The sequence below is a fragment of the Ornithorhynchus anatinus genome, chromosome 3 (genome assembly GCF_004115215.2).
Source record: "Ornithorhynchus anatinus isolate Pmale09 chromosome 3, mOrnAna1.pri.v4, whole genome shotgun sequence".
In the NCBI taxonomy this organism is placed as follows: Eukaryota; Metazoa; Chordata; class Mammalia; order Monotremata; family Ornithorhynchidae; genus Ornithorhynchus; species Ornithorhynchus anatinus.
In genome coordinates, this window is record NC_041730.1 from 13,832,798 (window position 1) to 13,853,567 (window position 20,770).

Sequence of the window (20,770 nt, forward strand, 5' to 3'; positions counted from 1 at the left end):
AACGAGGGATTGAGGGAGAAAGGAAGTGGAAAAGAGGAGAGGTCCTCTTACGGTGCTCTAGACTGCAAGCTTGTTTTGGGCAGGGAACTTGTCTGCCAACTCTGCCATACTGTACTGTCCCAAGCGCTTAGTACAGTGCTCTGCACTCGGTAAGAGCTCCAGAAATACGATTAAGGTGGAAAAGGTAGAGGGACAAGATACTCTTCGCCCCTGCCATCGTCCACTATTGCTGCTACCATCCGGGGGAAGTGTTCAAGGTCAGGATGCTACCTGGGGGTTCCTTCTGCATTATTATTATTATTATTATTAATAATAATAATGATAATCGTGGTATTTATGAAGGGCTTACTAAGTACCAGGCCCTATACTAAGCACTGGAGCGGACACAAGCTAATCAGGCCGTGGGCTCACAATCTCAATCCCCATTTTACGGATGAGGTAACTGAGGCCCAGAGAAACAAAGTGATTTGTCCAAGGTCACACAGCAGACAAGTGGCGGAGCTGGGATTAGAACCCGTGATCTTCTGACTCCCAGACGCGTGCTCTATCCACTACACCTTGCTTTAGCTTGGGTGTGGGGGGAAGGGGGTGAGTGGGAGGAGGTGTCAGAGGATGGAATCTCTGGTTAAAACCGGATCTTTCTGGGCTGGCCGACTGCCAATTCTGCGACCACAGGCAAATACTGCCCGCTCAGGATGGGTCTGTTTTGCCAGGGCTATTGCCAATTAATCCATCAGCTGTATTTACGAGCAATTACTGTGTGCAGAACATTCATTATACTACACGCTTGGTAGAGTGCAACATAAAATAGTTGGTAGACACGTTCCCTGCCCATGACAAGAAGCAGCGTGCCCTAGTGGAAAGCTCACGGGGCTGGGAGTCAGAGGGCCTGGGCACTGATGCCGGCTCCGCCACTCGTCTGCTTTGTGAGCTTAGAAAGTGGCTTCCCTTCTCTGTGCCTCAGTTCCCTCATCTGCAAAATGGGGATTAAGACTGTGAGCCACACGTGGGAAAACCTGATTACCTTGTATCTGCCCCAGCAATTAGTGCCCGGCACATAGTAAATGCTTAACAAATACCATAAACAAACACACAAACAATCAGAAAGCAAGCTTACAGTCTCTGTTACCACTATTTTTTCCAGAATAGAAAAAGAAAGCAGCTCTGGCAACCTTGGCAGTCTTTCCTGCTCACCTGGCTCTTTGTGGATGGGGCCAATGGGGCTACCGCTGGTCTTGATGATGATGATGGTATTTGTTAAATCCTTACTATGCGTCCAGCACTGTTCTAAGCGCTGGGGTAGATGCGATTTAATCAGGTTGGACATAGTCGCACATGGGGCTCATGCTTTTAATCTCCATTTTACAAATGACGGAACTGAGGTGCAGAGAAATGTCAGTGACTTGCCCGAGGCCACACAGAAGGCACAGGGTGAAGGCAGGATTAGAACCCAAGTCCTTCTGACTCCCAGTCTGGACCCTATCTGCTTGGCCTTTCCACTGGGTGGTGACAGTGGAAAACAGCAAAAAGGAGAGTGAGATCCTGTCCTCTCTTCTTTCTCTCCACTCCTCTTCCCTTTCCCCTCCCCCCAAGTAATTTCTCTCTTTTTTCTTCCTTCTTCCCTTTTTGCACCTTTTCCCTTTCCTCTCCTTCCCTTCCTCTCCCTTTCAATCTTTCAATCATATTCATTGAGCGCTTACTGCGTGCAAAGCACTGCACTCCCCACCCTCAATCCTTGGTTCCGCTTTTGGTACCCATACTTCTGGTCCTTTACACAAGATACGTTATCTCCCGTCCCACCCCCTCAGCACTGTACTCGTCCGCTCAACTGTATATATCTTCATCAACCTATTTATTTTGTTTAATGAGATGTACATCACCCTGATTCTATTTGCCATTGTTTTAATGAGATGTTCTTCCCCTTGACTCTATTTATTGCCACTGTTCTCGTCTGCCCGTCTCCCCCGTTTAGCCTGTAAGCCCGTCAAACGGCAGGGACTGTCTCTATCTGTTGCCGATTTGTACATTCCAAGCGCTTAGTACAGTGCTCTGCACCTAGTAAGCACTCAATAAATACTATTGAATGAATGAATAATAATACTGATAGTATTGGTTAAGCACTTACTATGTGCCATGCACTGTTCTAAGGCTGTGGTAGATACAAAGTAATTCATTCATTCAATTGTATTTATTGAGTGCTTACTGTGTGCAACGCGCTGTACTAATCGGTTGGAGGTACAAGTCAGTAAACAGGTTACCCATTTGGGGTTCACAGGCTTAATCCCTATTTTACAGATGAGATAACTGAGGCACAGAGAAATGAAGGGACTTGCCCAAAGTCACACAGCTGGCAAGTAGCAGAACGGGGATTAAAACCCACGACCTCTGACTCCCAAGCCTATGCTCCTTCCACTAAGCCACACTGTTCCTCATACAAACACCGTCCCTCTCTACACTGTAAGCGCCTTGAGGGCAGGGAACGTTTCTACCGATTCTATTGTGCTGTACTCTCCCAAGGGCTTAGTACAATGCTCTGCACACAGTCAGCGCTCAATAAATACTAGTGATTGATGGATATAATCCCAGTCTCCCCCGCCCTAGCCTCTAAACTCATTTTGGGCAGGGAATCTGTGTCTGCTAACTCTGTCCTACTGTAGAGAAGCAGTGTGGTTCAGTGGAAAGAGCACAGGCTTGGGGGTCTGAGGTCATGGGTTCGAATGCCGGCTCTGCCATTTGTCAGCTGTGGGCAAGTCACTTAACTTCTCTCTGTCTCAGTTACCTCATCTGTAAAATGGGGATGAAGACTGTGAGCTTCACGTGGGACAACCCGATGACCCTGTATCTACCCCAGTGCTTAGAACGGTGCTCTGCACATAGTAAGCGCTTAACAAATACCAACATTATTATGCATTCAATCGTATTTAGTGAGTGCTTACTATGTACTCTCCCAGGCCCCCATTACAGTGCTCTACACACGGTACGCACTCAATTCAGCCCACTGATTGACTTGCATCGTTGAGCAGAATCTGAGGCCCTAATACGTTACTGCTTCTCTCAGTTGATTTTCGCAAAGCTGGAACGGACTTTTAATGTGGAAAACGACTTAGCAAAATGTGCTGTTTTTACATAGCTTCTTCGTAGCATCACAGCTGCGTACGTGAAAATGAGTCATATCATCGAAATGTGAAACTGGTACATGAGTGACTCAGGAAGTAGAACCCTTCGGTTTCAACCCCAATGTCAACCGTATTGATGATTCAGCACAAATCCGGGCGAGAGCATTTGGAGACCATTCGAGGAACATATTTTCAGCCTGGTCTCAGTGGGGCGGAGCTGATTTGTATTATTTGCCAACGCCAGGGTTTTTCTGTATGAGAGACCAAAGTGTCACCAAAAGACTTCGGAAGTCAACTCCTCATTAATGACTTCATTTTAGGCTAGCTGTAAGCCACGAAAATCCAGAGCAGTTGAGCTTTTCTGATCCTAATTCTACCTTCCAGGTCTCCTCGTTTGTTTCATCCGTATCCTTTGGTTCCCTACTGTAATCTCCGACACTGTGCTAATCCTACTGATTCCCGACTCCATTCCTCACTGTCCTACTTTTCCCCCACGCCCCTCCCCTCTCCCTTTCTCTTCTGCTTTTCTTCCTGTCGTCTTTGTCCTTTTCTCTTTCCTCTCTTTTCTCTGTTCCTCTCGGTCTGGCTCCTTTTTCTTAAATGATATTTGTTAAGCTCTTACTATGTGCCAGGCACTGTTCTAAACACTGGGGTAGATACAAGGTGATCGGATTGGATGCATTCCCTGTCCCTTATGGGGGCTCAAGGTCTTCATCCCCATTTTGCAGATGAGGGAACTGAGGCACAGAGAAGTGAAGTGACTTGCCCTAGGTCACAGAGCAGACAAGTGGCAGTGCCAGGACTAGAACCCAGGACCTCTGACTCCCAAGCCTGTGCTCTATCCACTAGGCCATATTTAGCTCCTCCTTGCCTCCTCCTTCCTTCTGTCTGTCCCCTTCACAGGCATTCTAATCTTGGCTCCGCCACTTGTCTGCTGTGACCTTGGGGAAGCCACTTAACTTGCCTGTTACCTCATCTGTAAAATGGGGATGAAGACTGTGAGCCCCACGTGGGACAACCTGATGACCTTGTATCTCCCCCAGTGCTTAGAACAGTGTTTGGCACATAGTAAGCACTTATCAGTAATATGATCATAATAATAATGGTATTTGTTAAGCGCAGCGCACAAATAGCATACAAATGCCATAAACATCATCATCATTCACCTTCTGCCTCCTGGTGATAATAATAATAATGATGGTATTGGTTAAGCGCTTACTATGTGCAAAGCACTGTTCTAAGCGCTGGTCATCTAACACTGCTCCTCCAAGGTCCCCTTTATTTCTCTCATAATATGACTTGGGGGGGCAGGGCCCGTGGTCTGATGGATAGCTGAGCCCTGATATTTTGGTCCTTGTCCCTTCCCACCAGCCTAAAGTCACATCACTTGCAACCCACACTCTACTATTTCCCCAATCCCTAATCGACTTTAACGCGCGTCCCCCTCTGTACATGGCAGCACATTGTAGTGGATAAGAGCACGGGCGTGGGAGTCAAAAGGTGATGGGTTCTAATCCTGGCTCTGCCATTAGTCAGTTGGATGACCTTGGGCAAGTCGCTCACTTCTCTGTGCCTCAGTAACCTCATCTGTAAAATGGGGATTAATGCCGTAAACCCCACATGGGACATGGACTGTGTCCAACCTGATTAGCTTGTATCTCCCCCAGTGCTTAGAACAGTGCTTGATACATAGTAAGCACTTTATGCATACCATCACTATTACTGCTGGAGAGGGGATAAAGGCCCAGGATTCTCTGGGGACACAATTATTTCCCGAGACCAGCTGTATTCCTAAATTAGCGTCACAGACTGATCAACCTGGTTCTCACTGAACTGCCCACTCTCTCTTTGACCAGATCAATCCCTCAATCAACCAATCAGTGGCACTTATTGAGCACTTACTGTGTGCAGAGCACTGTGCTCTGCCCTCAGAAGGGGACAATAGGGTAGAGAATGGAGTCATGTAGAAGGAGTTTATAGATTAGACCGGTGCTGCCTGGCTTGCTGCCGTGATCAACTGGGGCAAAGGAGCCCTTCGGAAGCAAGACTGCTACAGCTCCAGGGGGTGGGCTCAAAGGCCACCTTAACATTTTTCATATAAAAAGGGACTGGAGGCACATATAGGGCTTATAGGCCGTGAAGACTAAATTTACAGATATGGAGTGAAGAGAAAATAACTGCTCATCTTGACACATCCTGGATGACAAAAAATGCCCAACTGTATAACTCGGGCAGATATTTGTAGTGTATGAAGCAATCGAACATGAAGTCGTTGAAGAATATGTCCTTAAATGGGACTTTTTAATTCTGCACAGAACCTCCCAGGAGGCAAAACTGCTCCTGTTTACTCCCCAGTAGGAAACATCCACAGCCAAAGGTTAATTGGCAGATTTCTACTTTTATCTTTTTCTACATTCTTCTCCTACATTTTGTCCTTCACAGGTGAATCATTCATTCATTCAATCAATCATATTCACTGAGTGCTTACTGTGTGCAGAGCACTGTACTAAGCGCTTGGAAAGTACAATTTGGCAACAGATAGAGACAATCCCTATCCAACAATGGGCACACAGTCTAAAAAGGGTGAGCCTGTCGTTTAGACTGTGAGCTCATTATTGGGTAAGGATTGTCTCTGTTGCCGAACTGTACATTCTAAGCGCTTAGTACAGTGCTCTGCACTTAGTAAGCACTCAATCAATACTATCAAATGAATAGAAGGGGGAGTCAGACAACAAAACAAAACAAGTAGACAGGCATCAATACCATCAAAATAGACACACAGAATTATAGATATATACACATTATTAATCAAATAGAGTAATAAATATGTACAAATATATACAAGTACTGTGGGGAGGGGAAAGGGGTAGAGCAGAGGGAGGGAATAGGGGCGATGGGGAGGGGAGGACGAGCAGAGGAAAAGGGGGGTTCAGTGTGGGAAGGCCTCCTGGAGGAGGTGAGCTCTCAGTAGGGCTTTGAAGAGGGGAAGAGAGCTAGTTTGGCAGATGTGAGGAGGGAGGGCATTCCAGGCCAGAGGTAGGACGTGGGCCAGGGGTCCAGCAGAACAGGGGAAAACGGGGCACAGTGAGGAGGTGAGTGGCAGAGGAATGGAGTGTGAGGGCAAGGATGTAGAAGGAAAGAAGGGAGATGAGGTTGGAGGGGGCAAGGGGATGGAAAGCTTTGAAGCCAAAAGTGAGGAGTTTTTGCTTTATATGGAGGTTGACAGACAACTACTGGAGATTTTTGAGGAGGGGGGTGAGATGCCCAGAGCATTTCTGTAGAAAGATAATCCAGGCAGTAGAGTGAAGTATAGATTGAGGTTGGGAGAGACAAGAGGATAGGAGATCAGAAAGGAGGCTGATCCAGTAATCCAGTCGGATATGATGAGAGTTCGTACCAACAAAGTAGTGGTTTGGATGGAGAGGAAAGGGCAGATTTTGGCGATGTCGTGAAGGTGAGACCGGTAGGTTTTGGTGATGGATTGGATGTGTGGGGTGAATGAGAGAGCGGACTCAAGGATGACACCAAGGTTGTGGGCTTGTGAGATGGGAAGAATGGTAGTGCTGTCCACAATGATGGGAAAGTCAGGGAGAGGACAGGGTTTGGGAGGGAAGATAAGGAGCTCAGTCTTGGACATACTGAGTTTTAGGTGGTGGGCGGACATCCAGGTGGAGACGTCCTGAAGGCAGGAGGAGATAGGAGCCTGGAGGGAGGGAGAGAGAACAGGGGAGGAGATGTAGATTTGGGTATCATCTGCATAGAGATGATAGTTGAAGCTGTGAGAGCGAATGAGTTCACCAAGGGAGTGAGTGTAGATGGAGAACAGAAGGGCAATCAAAACTGTCCCTTGTTCTTGGCTCTGTGTCAGAGATAAGGGGCTGTGTCCAGTTTCATAACTTTATGTCTACCACAGCTCTTATTAAAACCACAGACCCGGGGCCTTCTTCCTTTATCCCCTCTGAAACACACTCTCTTGCCTCTTCACCTAACTACATCTTTTCTTCCTTTAAAATAACCTCCAAAATATCAACCTTTCAGCCACCCCATTAAGTCCCTCAGCAGCCATTTGTTTATCTGCTTATTTGGTATTTATTTATTCACTTGTGTTTATCATTCATAATCACGTGCTCTCAACCGGGCAGCAGAAAACACATCCATTTTAGTATAACCATTACCCCATTTTAAATCAATCAACTCACGAGAAAGGGTCACATCTTTTACTTCTCTTGATGTTTTCCAAGTCTTCCAAATAAGCGATCTACATAGAGTAAGTCTCTGCAATCTTGCATTTCCTCCTGCCTTCGTGAAATCTCTACTTGGATGTCCTGTCGTCACCTCAAACCTAACATGTCCCAAACAGAACTCCTTCTGTTGCCACCCAAACCCTGTCCTCCTCCTGACTTTCCCATCACTGTAGACATTTCCACCATCCTTCCTGTTTCTCAAGCCCACATCCTTGACAATATCTTTGACTCTTCTCTCTCATTCGAGCCACATATTCAGGCCATCGCTAAATCCTGTGGGTTCAACCTCTGTGATATCGCTAAAACCGCCCTTTCCTCTCCAAGTTAATCCAAGCACTTATCCTATTCCGCCTTGATTACTGCATCAGCCTCCTTGCTGACCTCCCTGCCTCCTGTCTCTCTCCACTCCAGTGCAAACTTCACTCTTGCTGCCTGGATCCATGTCTATAGGAAACCGGGAGTCGAGTAGCGTGAATAGACTAGTAGGGAATAGTCCTAGCAAGAAAGGAGCAGCTCTTCTTCAGCAAGAATTGAAATAAGAGACAGGCAGGCAAAAGAAAAAAAAAATCACCAAGTGCTGCAAACATCCAACATAACACAATGTGCCCACAATGCTTTGGATTCTACAGCGGCCTTTTCAGTCACAAATGCACTCATGGATGATTTTAATCATTAGTGGTGTCTTCGAATATGATAGGCAGCTATTTCTATGTAAGTTAAGTGACAACTTCTCAGGGGCTGTTTCTTTACGGGCAATATGGGGAGAAGATGGACAACAGGAGAAGGGCTGAGCCTAACCTTGTAGCCTTGAACCTACTCCGTACTTAACACATAGCAGGGTTTAATATGTGTCAACTTGGGTGGAAAAATGATGAGAAAAATCAGCTGACTGAATGGAAGTGATTAAAAGATTAAAAAATAACGGCTCTCATTGCTTAAAAAAATACAACAAGAATGGATTGCTGTACATTAAAATATTCAAGATCCTACTTTTCGTCCCCATCACAACACCCCAAAAGAGATCTAATATGTCGTCTAAACAAGATTTGGGGACCTAAAAAAATAATGATAATATTTCTTCGTGCTTGTAAAGTGTTTTTTATGAGCCAAGCACTATATTAAGCCCTGGGGTAGATACGAGATAATCAGGTTGGACACAGTCCCCGTTCCATGTGAGGCTAATGGCCTAAGAAGGAAGGGGGATTTCATCCCCATTTTTAAGATGAGGAAACTGAGACACACAGTAAGCACAGGACAGAGCTGGATTAGAACCCAGGTCTTCTGATACCCCCCTGTGCTTTTTCCACTATGCTCCGCTTGTTGCTTTCATCAACCTGGATATAAATAGAGTACATAAATCAGGATCAGTTTTACTTGGAGGCCAATGAGAACTTACCCTATAGAAAGCACTTGTCAAAGGAAGCAGGGCTGCAGCAATGTTATATTCTTCTAGACTTGAACAATCCTTTGAGAAAGCAAACAAAAAAATACCATTGTTATAATGAACTGATATTTAACCACGGCTTTGAAAAAAGAGATTTGTGGTTTATTGATTCCCCACTGTAACTAGTTGGGTGCGTCTAGATGATCCAGAAGTTCCATTCAACCCCTTTCTTTGGAACTGAGCCACCTTCATCGTTTTGTGAACTCATTCAAGTAATTCACCTTTGTTGTCAACAGGCTATCTTGTTTTGTTCACTTATTGCTAAAAGTAAGAGCATACTTAAATGCTGCTCCTTAAAGTTTGTTTAGGAAATGTGTTTCAAAACAAATGGTCCTTGCAACAGTGCATATGTAATTTCTATCAAAGAGCAAAGTCTAATTCTTCTTAATAATGCATCAGGCAATGATTCCTTTTCAGACATGTAGGAAGCTGTTAAAGGGAATTCCTTTTTGGCCACAATTTAACCTGCAACTGCCACAGAACATTCTAATTACTGGAAACACAAAATCTTACCTTTTTGTACAACAGAAGCAATTTCAAAGAAAAAACAGGAGGTTCTATACAATCACATAAAACGCTGCACAAGTCTAAATGTAAAAAATAGACAGAATATCTAACCCACTTTATGGATTACTTAGGTGCAGGATTAATAATCTATTATTATTATTGTTGTTGTTGTATCGGTAAAGTACTTACTATACGTGAAGTAGTGTTCTCAGCGCTGGAGTAGATTCAAGTTAATCACAAGGCACACAGTACCTGTCCGAAATGGGGATCACAGTCTAAGTAGGAGGAGAATCCCCATTTTGCAACTGAAGAAGCTAAGGTCCAGAGAAGTGAAGTGACTTGCCCAAGGTCACAGAGCAAGCAAGTGGCAGAGGCTGGATTAGATTTTTTTTTTTTTGTATTTGTTAAGTGCCTACTATGTGCAGAGCACTGTTCTAAGCACTGGGGTAGACACAGGGGAATCAGGTTGTCCCACGTGGGGCTCACAGTCTTAATCCCCATTTTGCAGATGAGGTAACTGAGGCACAGAGAAGTGAAGTGACTTGCCCACAGTCACACAGCTGACAGGTGGCAGAGCCGGGATTCTAACCCGTGACCTCTGACTCCAAAGCCCATGCTCTTTCCACTGAGCCACGCTGCTTCTCCGATCTCCGATCTCAGGTCTTTTGACTCCCAGGACCATGTTCTTTCCACTAGGCCTTGCTGCTTCTCATTTATATTGGGGAGATACTGATTTTACTTTGGTAAAGGCAAGCACGTTCTTCACAAAAACTTGGGAAAATACAGTGTCTTGGAAATAGATAGGGAAGAAATATAATTTGCACAAAACAAGGGAGAATCCCGGTACTTTCTCTAAAAGCAAAGCGGGTCTTTAGCCAAAAATCAGATGATATCCTGGCGTCTTTGTAACTGATATGCAATCATAGACACACAGGTTCAATGCAAACAAACAGATGTATCTGGATCATTAGCAGCACGGTCTAATGGATACAGCAGGGGCCCGAGAGTCAGAAGGTCTTATGTTCTAATCCCGGCTCTGCCACATTTGCTGTGCAACCTTGGGCAAGTCACTTCACTTCTCTGTGCCTCAATTACCTCATCTGAAAAATGGGGATTGAGATTGTGAGCCCCAGGTCGGACAGGGACCGTGTCGAACCTGATTAACTTGTACCTACCCCAGTGCTTCGAATAGTGTTTGGCACATAGTAAGTGCTTAACAAATATAATTAATCATTATTATCATTATTAGTAATATTATTAGTATTTCCTCTGGCCAGAATGTAGAAATCTAGGTGCTCAAGCTCGAGGCCCGTCCCACACACCTGGTTCACTCTCCTTTCTTTACTGGCACAGAGCAAAGCTAGAATGAATCAGGTGTATGATCGTGGGTGGAGATAGTCATATGATAAGGGCTGGAACCCACAAAGCAGCGTGATTCATTCCTCAGTAATCCTGATGGTGTGTAAAGCACCAGGGCCTGAATTCTCAGGGTAGGTGAAAAATAGAATCCTTGTTCTGCCTTTTGCTTTTACTGCAAATTATTTTCATTGGAAAGCTTACGGAGCTCTAACATTACTCTATTAGTACTGCCGGTGATTTGAGATGTGCACTGTACGTGCATGCAAAGAACCTTAAATTCTTCACATTTGCCATGAATATGAGCCTTCCTTTTACTATTAATAATAATGGCAACTATGATATTTGTTAAGCACTCACTATGTGCCAGACACTGTAGTAAGCTCTGGGGTGGATACAAGCAAATCAGGTTGGACAGAGTCTCTGTCCCACACAGTAGTAATTTTAGTATTTGTTAAGTGCTTACTATGTGGCAAGCACCAAGGTAGTTACAAGATTAACTAGACCCACATGCGGCTCACATTCTAAGTAGGAGGGAGAACAGGTATTGAATCCCCATTTTACAGATGACATAACTGAGGCACAGGCATGTTACATGACTTGCCCGCGGTCAGCAGACAAGTGGTGATAACGCTATTAGAACCCAAGTCCTCTGACTCCCAGGCTTGTGTTTTTCCCACTAGGCCATATTGCTTCTCAATAGTGTGAGAGTTGCTCCATCTGTTCTCTAGCCTTTAGATTATGGATATGTAAAAACTCCTAACTTTTCCCTCTTTAAGCTCTACCCATCTATCAATCAAACAATCAAACACAATGGTATTTATTAAGCGCTCACTCTGTGCAGAGCACTGTACTTAAGTGCTTGGGAGAGTACAATATGACAGAATTCTGTTCCCTGACCATAACGAGCTTATAGTCCAAATAATCACCTAAACTGCAATTTAAAAAACCATCCAGCTGATTACACTTCCGGGAGCTTTTTAACATCCCTAGGTTTTCCCTCACCCAATTCTAACAATGATCCTTAATTCATTATGTACATCTTGGTCACTGATTTATCATTCTTGAATCTCCTGCCATTTTCTCCTTGCTTATCTGCTGGTGTAACACATTCTATAACTGCTTGCTAGGCCAAAGTTTTTCCTTTCCTTCGTTGTGCATTTTTCATTTTCAATTTCAGAGGGACTCCCACTGAAAATCTGACTGCATGGGATTTAGTCAATAATTCCATGACTGCCCTGTCAGTAGTCAACTGTACTTACTGAACGGTTACTGGGTGCGGAGCACTGTACTAAGCACTTAGGAGAGTACCATATAACAGACACATTCCCTACTCACAACGATACTAACAATAATAATACCGATAAGAGTAATACTAATGATAATGGTATTTGTTAAGTGCTATGAGAGTCCTTCAGGATTTTGTAAACTTCCACAGAGAACCTTCTCTGCCTTTCCAGTCTGAAGCATCCTCACCTTTTGGGTTTACCTGCATAAAGAGACTGTTCCAGCCCTGTGATCATTCCAGGTCTACCAAGATCTTCCCGAGAAAGGGCAACCTGAACCACACAGGTCACATTTGGGAGTAAATATCATCATTTTACGAAGGAGTCGAACTTATGCATTTGTTCCATTTTCTCTCCCTTTTCTGATTATGCCCAGCATTCTGTCGTCTTTTTGGGCCACACACGGAATCAATGATTTATTCCAAGATTCTCCACTGCCCTCCCCACCCCCCCAAAATCCTATTTCATCCTTTAAAAATAACCAAAACGATGGAATTATCTTGCTTTTGAGAAAGGGAGAGCAGTAGAGACACCTTTGTTTGGCTTGGCCCAGAAGAGGAAGAGAGTAATGGCGAAGAGCTAGCGGGGAACAAAGTGATAAGTGGTGAAGATGGTTACCCTGACCCGTACAACTTTCGGCAGCCTTTCCCATGCTTAATACAAGTGAGCTTCGGGAGCAAAAGATTCTGTAGTAATGCTGTGCATCCTATTATTCATTTTCATTACAATTTCTTCCTGCTCAGTCAGTTTTCCTTTGAGGCCAGCCCACTTCCCTCCAGGCCTGGGGCATGGAAGACGGTGCTCTGATTTGCACGGATGCCCAAAAATATTCAACGTTCTTCTGAATCAAATTTATGGAAAAGCCCCAGACTTTAATTACACATGAAAAACCTGCTGTCTAATTATAGATTTTTTAAACCAGAATTCTAAAACATTTCCAGTATTCACATTTAAAAAGCCATTGAGGATGCTTAGCCCATCAAATTCCTTGAATAGCTGAACTTCTAAGAAGTACTCATTCAAAGAGTGGGGCCAAGGGGGTTTCCTTTGTTCATGCTAATGGAGTGGTGACCTGTAGCTATTTTTACAATTTTGGACTGGCAACTAATTAAAATGCAGAAACAACAAAAGAAATAAATCCCCCAAACTCTCAAATTAAGGAATCTCATTTATTCATTTTTGGGACTGCAGGCCTGATGTTTTTTCCTCTCATTTTGGACAGCAATTGAAAGGTTTCCTGTCGAGAATTACTTTCTTTGGTCCTCCAAACCTACTTTGACCAAGATGGAAAAAAAAAATTCCCAAGGAATTTAAGTACACGAGAGTCACACAGACACAAACCGTGGAAATGGTTTTCTTAGCGATTCATTCATCCATTCATTCTTATTTACTGAGCGCTTACTGTGTGCAGAGCACTGTACTAAGCACTTGGGAAAGTGCAATACAGCAACAAAGAGAAGCAGCATGGCTCAGTGGAAAGAGCCCGGGCTTGGGAGTCAGAGGTCATGGGTTCGATTCCCAGCTCTGCCACTTGCCAGCTGTGTGACTGTGGGCAAGTCATTTCACTTCTCTGTGCCTCAGTTACCTCATCTGTAAAATGGGGATTAACTGTGAGCCTCCCGTGGGACAACCTGATTACCCTGTATCTACCCAGCGCTTAGAACAGTGCTCTGCACATAGTAAGCGCTTAACCAAATACCAAATAATGACAATCCCTGCCCACAATGAGCTGACAGTCTAGAGGGGGGAGACAGACATCAATACAAATAAACAGACATCAATATAAATAAATAAAATGGCAGATATAGACATAAGTGCTGTGGGGCGGGGAGGGGAGGGGAAGAGCCAAGGGAGCAAGTCAGGGAGATGCAGAAGGGAGTGGGAGATGAGGAAAAGTGGGGCTTAGTCTGGAAAAGTCTCTTGGAGGAGATGGGCCTTCAGTAAGGTTTTGAAGTGGGGGAGAGCAATTGTCTGGCAGAATTGAAGGAGGGAGGATGTGCATTCTCCTCATCTTTCCTCCTAGGGGGCCTAACATCTCTACGAAGCTGTAGGTTCCCCAAATGGGAAACTTCAACCCAAAATCCAGACAATAAAACGTGACTGTAATGGGATTCACTGGATATCTCATTTCAAATTCCAGGTTAGGGAGTTTCCATAAAAGCTTAATACTGTTCTATCTTCATTACTTTTGGGCTGATTTAATCATGTAACTAAAGTTTAATTTTCCTAGAGTCTCATGAATAAAATCTCCTATATTAAAATTATAAAATGATAAAAAGAACTGTTCACCTTTTGGATTCAGATTTTTTGAGTATAATTCAAGAGCATGAGATTCATTTTCTTTCTTAGTTGGAGGAGATCATGATCCGGTAGTCCAAGGATTGAATATGCATTCAATCATTCATTCATTCATTCAGTAGTATTTATTGAGCTCTTATTATGTGCAGAGCACTGTACTAAGCGCTTGGAATGTACAATCTGGCTACAGATAGAGACAATCCCTGCCCAACGACGGGCTCACAGTCTAAACGGGGGAATATCAAAATTGTACAGTGAGGAATGGCATACTATATATTTAAGAAATACAGTTTGGCCATTTTGAGACAGCTTTCATTTCGATGCAATGTGATTTGAAAGTAAAACAAGACTTTTATTGTTTTCCTACTCTTTTTTAATGGTATTTGTTAAGCGCTTATTATGTATCAGGCACTGTACAGAGCGCTGGGTAGATACAAGCTAATTAGGTTGGACACAGTCCATATCTCATCTGAGGCACAGAAAAGTGAAGTGACTTGCCCAAGGTCAGCAGACATGTGGCGGAGGCAGGATTAGAATCTAGGTTCTCCTGACTCCCAAGCCCGACTCTACCCACTAAGCCATGCTGTTTTTCTACTAAAGGAGAATTTCAAGCATTCACTATGGTTGTCACAGCTGCACTGTGATTTGTAAAAAAAGATCTGATGACAATTACAAGAAATCAAAGAGAGATATGGATGAATGTCTCCATTTAGAAATGGATTTGTCCTGACAGTGTCCAGATTTGATTTTCATTTAGTAAGGGGCCCTAATTATTTAGGAAGCAAACAAAATTCCTTAACTATCAGTGGCACAACCATTCAATCATTTTCCCCATTTGCATAAAATTATCCTGAGATTTTGTAAATACCGTATATAGGAGTTTTATTTGTTGTATGGTATTTCATTCATTCATTCAATAGTATTTATTGAGCGCTTACTATGTGCAGAGCACTTTACTAAGCGCTTGGAATGTACAAATCGGCAACAGATAGAGACAGTCCCTGCCCACTGGCGGGCTTACAGTCTAATCGGGGGAGACGGACAAAAACAACAACAATAAATAGAATCAAGGGGATGTACATCTCATTAAAACAATAGCAATAAATAGAATCAAGGTGATATACATCTCATAAACAAAATAAATACGGTAATAAAAATATATATTCAATTGAGCGGATGAGCACAGTGCTGTTGGGAGGGAACGGAGGGGGGAGGAGCAGAGGGAAAGTGTGGGGGGGAAAGGGGGCTTAGCTGAGGAAAGGTGAAGGGGAGGGTAGAGGGGCAGCAGAGGGAGCAGAGGGAAAAGGGGAAGCTCAGTCTGGGAAGGCCTCTTGGAGGAGGTGAGCTCTAAGTAGGGTTTTGAAGAGGGGTTAGAGAATTCATTTGGCGGAGGTGAGGAGGGAGGGCATTCCAGGACAGCGGGAGGACTCATGTGGGACAGGGACTGTGTCCAACTCGATTTGCTTCTATCTGTTAAGCACTTACTCTGAATAGAGCACTATACTAAACGCTGGGGTAGATACAAACTAATCAGGTTGGACATAGGCTCTCCCCCACATGGGACTCACATTCTTAATCCTCATTTTACAGATGAGGGAACTCAGGCACAGAGACTTGCCCAAGGTCCCACAGCAGCAAGCAAGTGGCGGAGCCGGGATTAGAACCCAGGTCCTTCCGACTCCCAAGACCCATGCTCTATCCACGAGGCCAAGCTGCTTAGTTTCATTTTTTTTCTGCTTAAGACACTGAAGAATCCAGGAATGCCATCCCCTGGGTCTCAGCACATCTGAGTTTCTTTAAAAGAAATGCCATGCATGCTTCTGAATTCTGTCATGAAGCCTGTGGCAATAAAGTTCAACATACTCGGTCTGTAATCTTTTCCCAAGGAAATGGTTAGGATGCCAAGATGCTTTGGACTTTTATTTCACAGCAGGGCTTCAATCGTAGCGTCTCTGGCCAAACCTTAAACTACACCAGCTGTGATAGAAAATCCCCAACAATCGTTTAGAAAAGTCGTTAACAAATTTCAAAAATTAAACAGTGGGGAATTTCACCACTAACTATGAGGGCATAGGAAAATCATTAGTAATAAAATATTCTGACCGAGAGTTATTTATTGTAAGATGCTATTTATTATCTTTACAAGATGTTTACACATAGTAGTGCATGTTTAAATCCTGTAGTCCAGTCAAACCCTGATTGCAAAATATAAATATAGAGTCCTTGGTAACCCACTCTACAGACATCCTATTTAATTAAATTAGGGAACAATGGAAAATTTCTTAAAAAGAATGGGCAGGGGATTGAAAGAGCAGCAACATTCCGGTTTAATCCAGACGTTATCTATTAAGGGATCAGTTCATAAACATACATTTTTGAATTCCTTTTTTTTTTTTTGCGGTAAAGTAGCATTTTGCCTCAAACATACCAGGCAATTAACGGGACTTGCAAGAACTTGAACATTCAAGCGCACATGCTAATCTGACCTTTCCTGAACAGTTTGTTTTTAACTTTTCTTCCTAAAATTGCAGAATGATTACAGTAATCCTTTTAATCTACGTACTGAAGAGTATATTATTACCAATGCTACTATTTATTGATCATTTCCAAGATAATCACTCCATCATCCATAGCCTTAATATACTAGGGGCGGACTGGGACCTGAGAGTGAAGCAGCGTGGCCCACTGGATAGAGCCTAGGCCTGGAGTCCGGGGGACCAGGGTTCTAATCCTGGCTCTGCCACTTGACTGCTGGCTGACCTTGGGCAAGACACTTCACTTCTCTGTGCCTCAGTTACCTCATCTGAGAAATGGGAATTAAGAATGTGAGCCCCATATGGGGCATGGACTGTGTCCAACCTGTATCTACCCCAGAGCTTAGAACAGTGCCTGGGACATAGTAAGCGCTTAACAAATACCATAAGAAAGTGGAGGTGGGGCAAGAAAAAAAATTTAACAGCAAATCCTGGGGGATGCAGGTGGGCGATAATAACGATGGCATTTGTTAAGTGCTTAATACGTGTCACTGTACTTAGTAGGAAGCACTGTACAAGTATTGTACTTGGGAGAGTAGAATACAAAACAAACAGACATATTCCCTGCTCGCAACGAACTCACAGTCTGAGACAGACGTTAATATAAATAAATAAATCATAGCCATGTACATAAGTGCTGTGGGGCTGGGAGGGGGGATAAACACATGAAGCCAGTCAGAGCCATGCAGAAGGAAGTGGGGGAAGAGGAAAAGGGGCATGATCAGGGAAGGCCTCTTGGAGATGTGCCTTCAATAAGGCTTTGAAGGAGGGGGGAGAGACACTGTCTGTCAGATCTAAGGAGAGAGAGTAAGGGATCGGCAGCGAGATAGATGAGACAGGGGCACAGTGAGACAGTTAGTATTCGAGGAGCGAAATGTGTGGGCTGGGTTGTAGTAGGAGAGTAGCGACGTGAGGTAGGAGGAGTGAAGATGCCTGAGTGCTTAAAAGCTAATGGTGAGGAGTTTCTGTTCGATGCAGAGGTGGATGGGCAACCGCGGGAGTTTTTTCAGGAGTGGGGAGACAGGTCTCGAATGTTTTTGTAGAAAAATGATCCCAGCAGAAGAGTGGAGTATGGACTGGAGTGGGGAGACACAGGAGGCTGGGAGGTCAGCAAGGAGATGATGCAGTAATCCAGGTGGGACAGGATGAGTGACTGCAGTTTTGATGGAGAGGAAAGGGCAGAGTTTAGCGATGCTGTGAAGGTGGGACTGACAGGATTTAGTGACGGATTGAAAAGGTGGGTTGAATGAGAGAGAGGTGTCAAAGATGTGAGCTGAAATGTGATCCAGCAGATTTTTGCTTTGGGGATCCTGAAATCTCCACTGTCTTGGCCTTTGGGTCTGTCAGCAGAGAGGGATGCTCTGCTGGAGGAAGGACCAGAGTCTGTGGGGGTACAAACGGGCAATAAACCGCGCTCTAGTCAGATGGAGGGTGTCGCTTGCTGTCGGGTAATTTACAGCTGGTCTGGGCCAGAGCTCAAACATCATCGGTCTTGCTTGGGAATGGGGAATATGTGGGGCAAGACTCTTTAGGACTCCTGCTAACATCTTTTGCAAATGTTATCTAAATTGGATTCTAGTAGGATCCCCGAGGAACCAACCTATTTACATGCCTCCATCCGGAAACCTGGTCGTTTATCTGTAGGCTTATTTTCAATTTTTAACCATGATAAAATCTCCCACAATTACACAGTGGTTTTTAGTCTCTATTGAGGAAGTTTGCCATAGTTCCTTTGAAAATCTAAATATATTATGACTGCCGATTCCCATAAACCCTTTGGCTTGTTCTTTCAAAAAAAAACCACCTTCATCATATTAATGAGGAATGATTTCCCATTTAGAAAATCCTGTCTATTACAAACGAAGGAACCTGGAGCCAGGAGAACTGGATTCTAGTCCCAGCTAGTGGGAAAGTCTCTCAACCTCTCTGGGCCTCAGTTTCATCATCTATAAAATGGAAATAAAACAGATAATAATAATAATAATGGCGGCATTTGTTAAGCACTATGTGCAAAGCACTGTTCTAAGCACTGGGGGGATACAAGATGATCAAGTTGTCCCATGTGGGGCTCACAGGTTTGAATCCCCATTTAACATATGAGGTAACTGAGGCACAGAGAAGTTAAATGACTTGCCCAAAGTCAAACAGCTGGCAAGTGGAGTCAGGATTAGAACCCATAACCTCTGACTCCCAAGCCCGGGCTCTTTCCACTGAGCTACGGTGCTTCTCTGTAGAGCAGTGTGTGATGCAGGTACTGTGTCAGATCCAATAACTTTGTATCTTCCCTGGTGGTTAGCACCCAGCAATCACTTAAGATATGCAACCAAGAGCAAAGAATGATAAAAATAACAATAATTACAATATTTGTTAAGCGCGTACTATGTTCCAGGCACTGTACTAAGCGCTGGGGTGGATATAAGCAAATCGGGTTGGACACAGTCCCTGTCCCACGTGGGTCTCATAGTCTCAATCCCCTTTTTACAGATGAGATAACTGAGGCAAAGAGAAGTAAAGTGACTTGCCCAAGGTCACAGTGCAGATAAGTTGGAGGGTGGCCAAGAGGAAAGAGCACAGACCTGGAAGTGAGAGGATCTGGGTTCCAACCCCAGCTCCGCCATGCACCTGCTGAGTGATCTTGAACAAGTCAACTTCTCTGTGCCTCATCTGTAAAATGGGGATTTGACACCTGTTCTTGCCCCTTCTTAGGTGTAAGTCCCATGTGGGACCTGATGATCCTGTATATACCCCAGCGCTTAGTACAGTGCAGCGCTTAAGAAATATCACATTTATTGTTATTATTGTTGTTACAGGGTTACAATGATGATCTTGCAATCCTCCAAACTGTGAATGTTCAGTTAAATCTCTTTTTCATCCACGAATATACCTTTTCATAAATTTGCTCCCTCGGAGTCTGAAACTGGCTTTCTTCTCTTGGCATATCTTAAAAATATTTTATTAGATTTAGCATCCTTTACAAGGCACTCTTCATAACCTCTTCGGGTTAACCTAATTTCCTGCAGTGGACTGGCCATTTTCTATAGGGTCTCCTGTTCTCCGCAGTTGAGTGAGCTTTCTATATGCAAACGAATAGGTTTTTTCTCTCAAATAAGCTCTTTTATTTTGCCTGCTAGCTATTCTGTCTGCTTTTCTTGATTGCGTTGTCTTCTAGACTCTTCAGGCTTCCCTGTGTGACAGTTGCTTATTAAGCTGCTCTTTCACAATTTTTTCTTAACTAAGTGTGCATTTTATCATAGTTTCCCTTTATAAAATTTAACATTCGTGAGCTGACTCCTTTTGGCATTTCTTCCCTAGAAAAACATTTGGATTAATTGTGTTGTGATCACTGCTGCTGAGAGGCTCTCCCTCCTGAACTTCCTGCACCACTGCCTGCCCAGAACTCCAAATTAAAACCAGTATCTACTTCACTGTGGCTTTTGAGAACTAGTTGTTTTGCTATTTCTTCTGTCTGAACACCTTTCCTCCATTTCTCATCTTGATGAATTGTGTCAACATTTGATGTCTCCAACTATCACTGCCTGCCCCGCTTTTGCAGCTTCCCCCATCTTGTTCAATATTTCTTGTTTTCCTCCTCCTGGTCAGAAACTCCTTATAGTTCAATTCTGCTTGCAATAAGTCAATCTACTTTTGGTGGACCCTTAAATGGAGAGGCAACTAAAATAATTCATTTGTGACTAGTCCTGCTGGGCTAAAAAGATTTCGTTTTCAATATCTTCCAGCGTCTCCAATGACTCGATGTTCAGATGCCTCTTATTTTTTTCTTTTGTCTTTTAATGGGATTTGTTAAAGGCTTACTTCATGCCAGGCACTGTATTGAGTGCCGGTGTAGATACGAGCTAATCAGTTTGGCCAAAGTCCCTGTCCCACATGGGGTTCACAGTCTTAATCCCCATTTTACAGATGAGGGAACTGAGAGACGGAGAGGTTAAGTGACTTGCCCAAGGTCACACTATTCATTCACTCATTC

The 20,770-nt window shown here is 43.8% G+C and overlaps 1 protein-coding gene across 8 annotated transcripts in view; it reads right to left on the reverse strand.

The window, feature by feature from the left end:
- The window catches only part of SBF2 (SET binding factor 2), a 474,020-nt gene that overhangs the window by 92,487 nt on the left and 360,763 nt on the right, over positions 1–20,770 (reverse strand). For all 8 annotated transcript variants that reach the window (XM_029059546.2, XM_029059545.2, XM_039911379.1 and 5 more), the window contains exon 17: positions 8,757–8,825. In XM_029059546.2, coding sequence (XP_028915379.1) covers positions 8,757–8,825 — 69 coding nt within the window. The remainder of the gene's footprint in view (positions 1–8,756; positions 8,826–20,770) is intronic.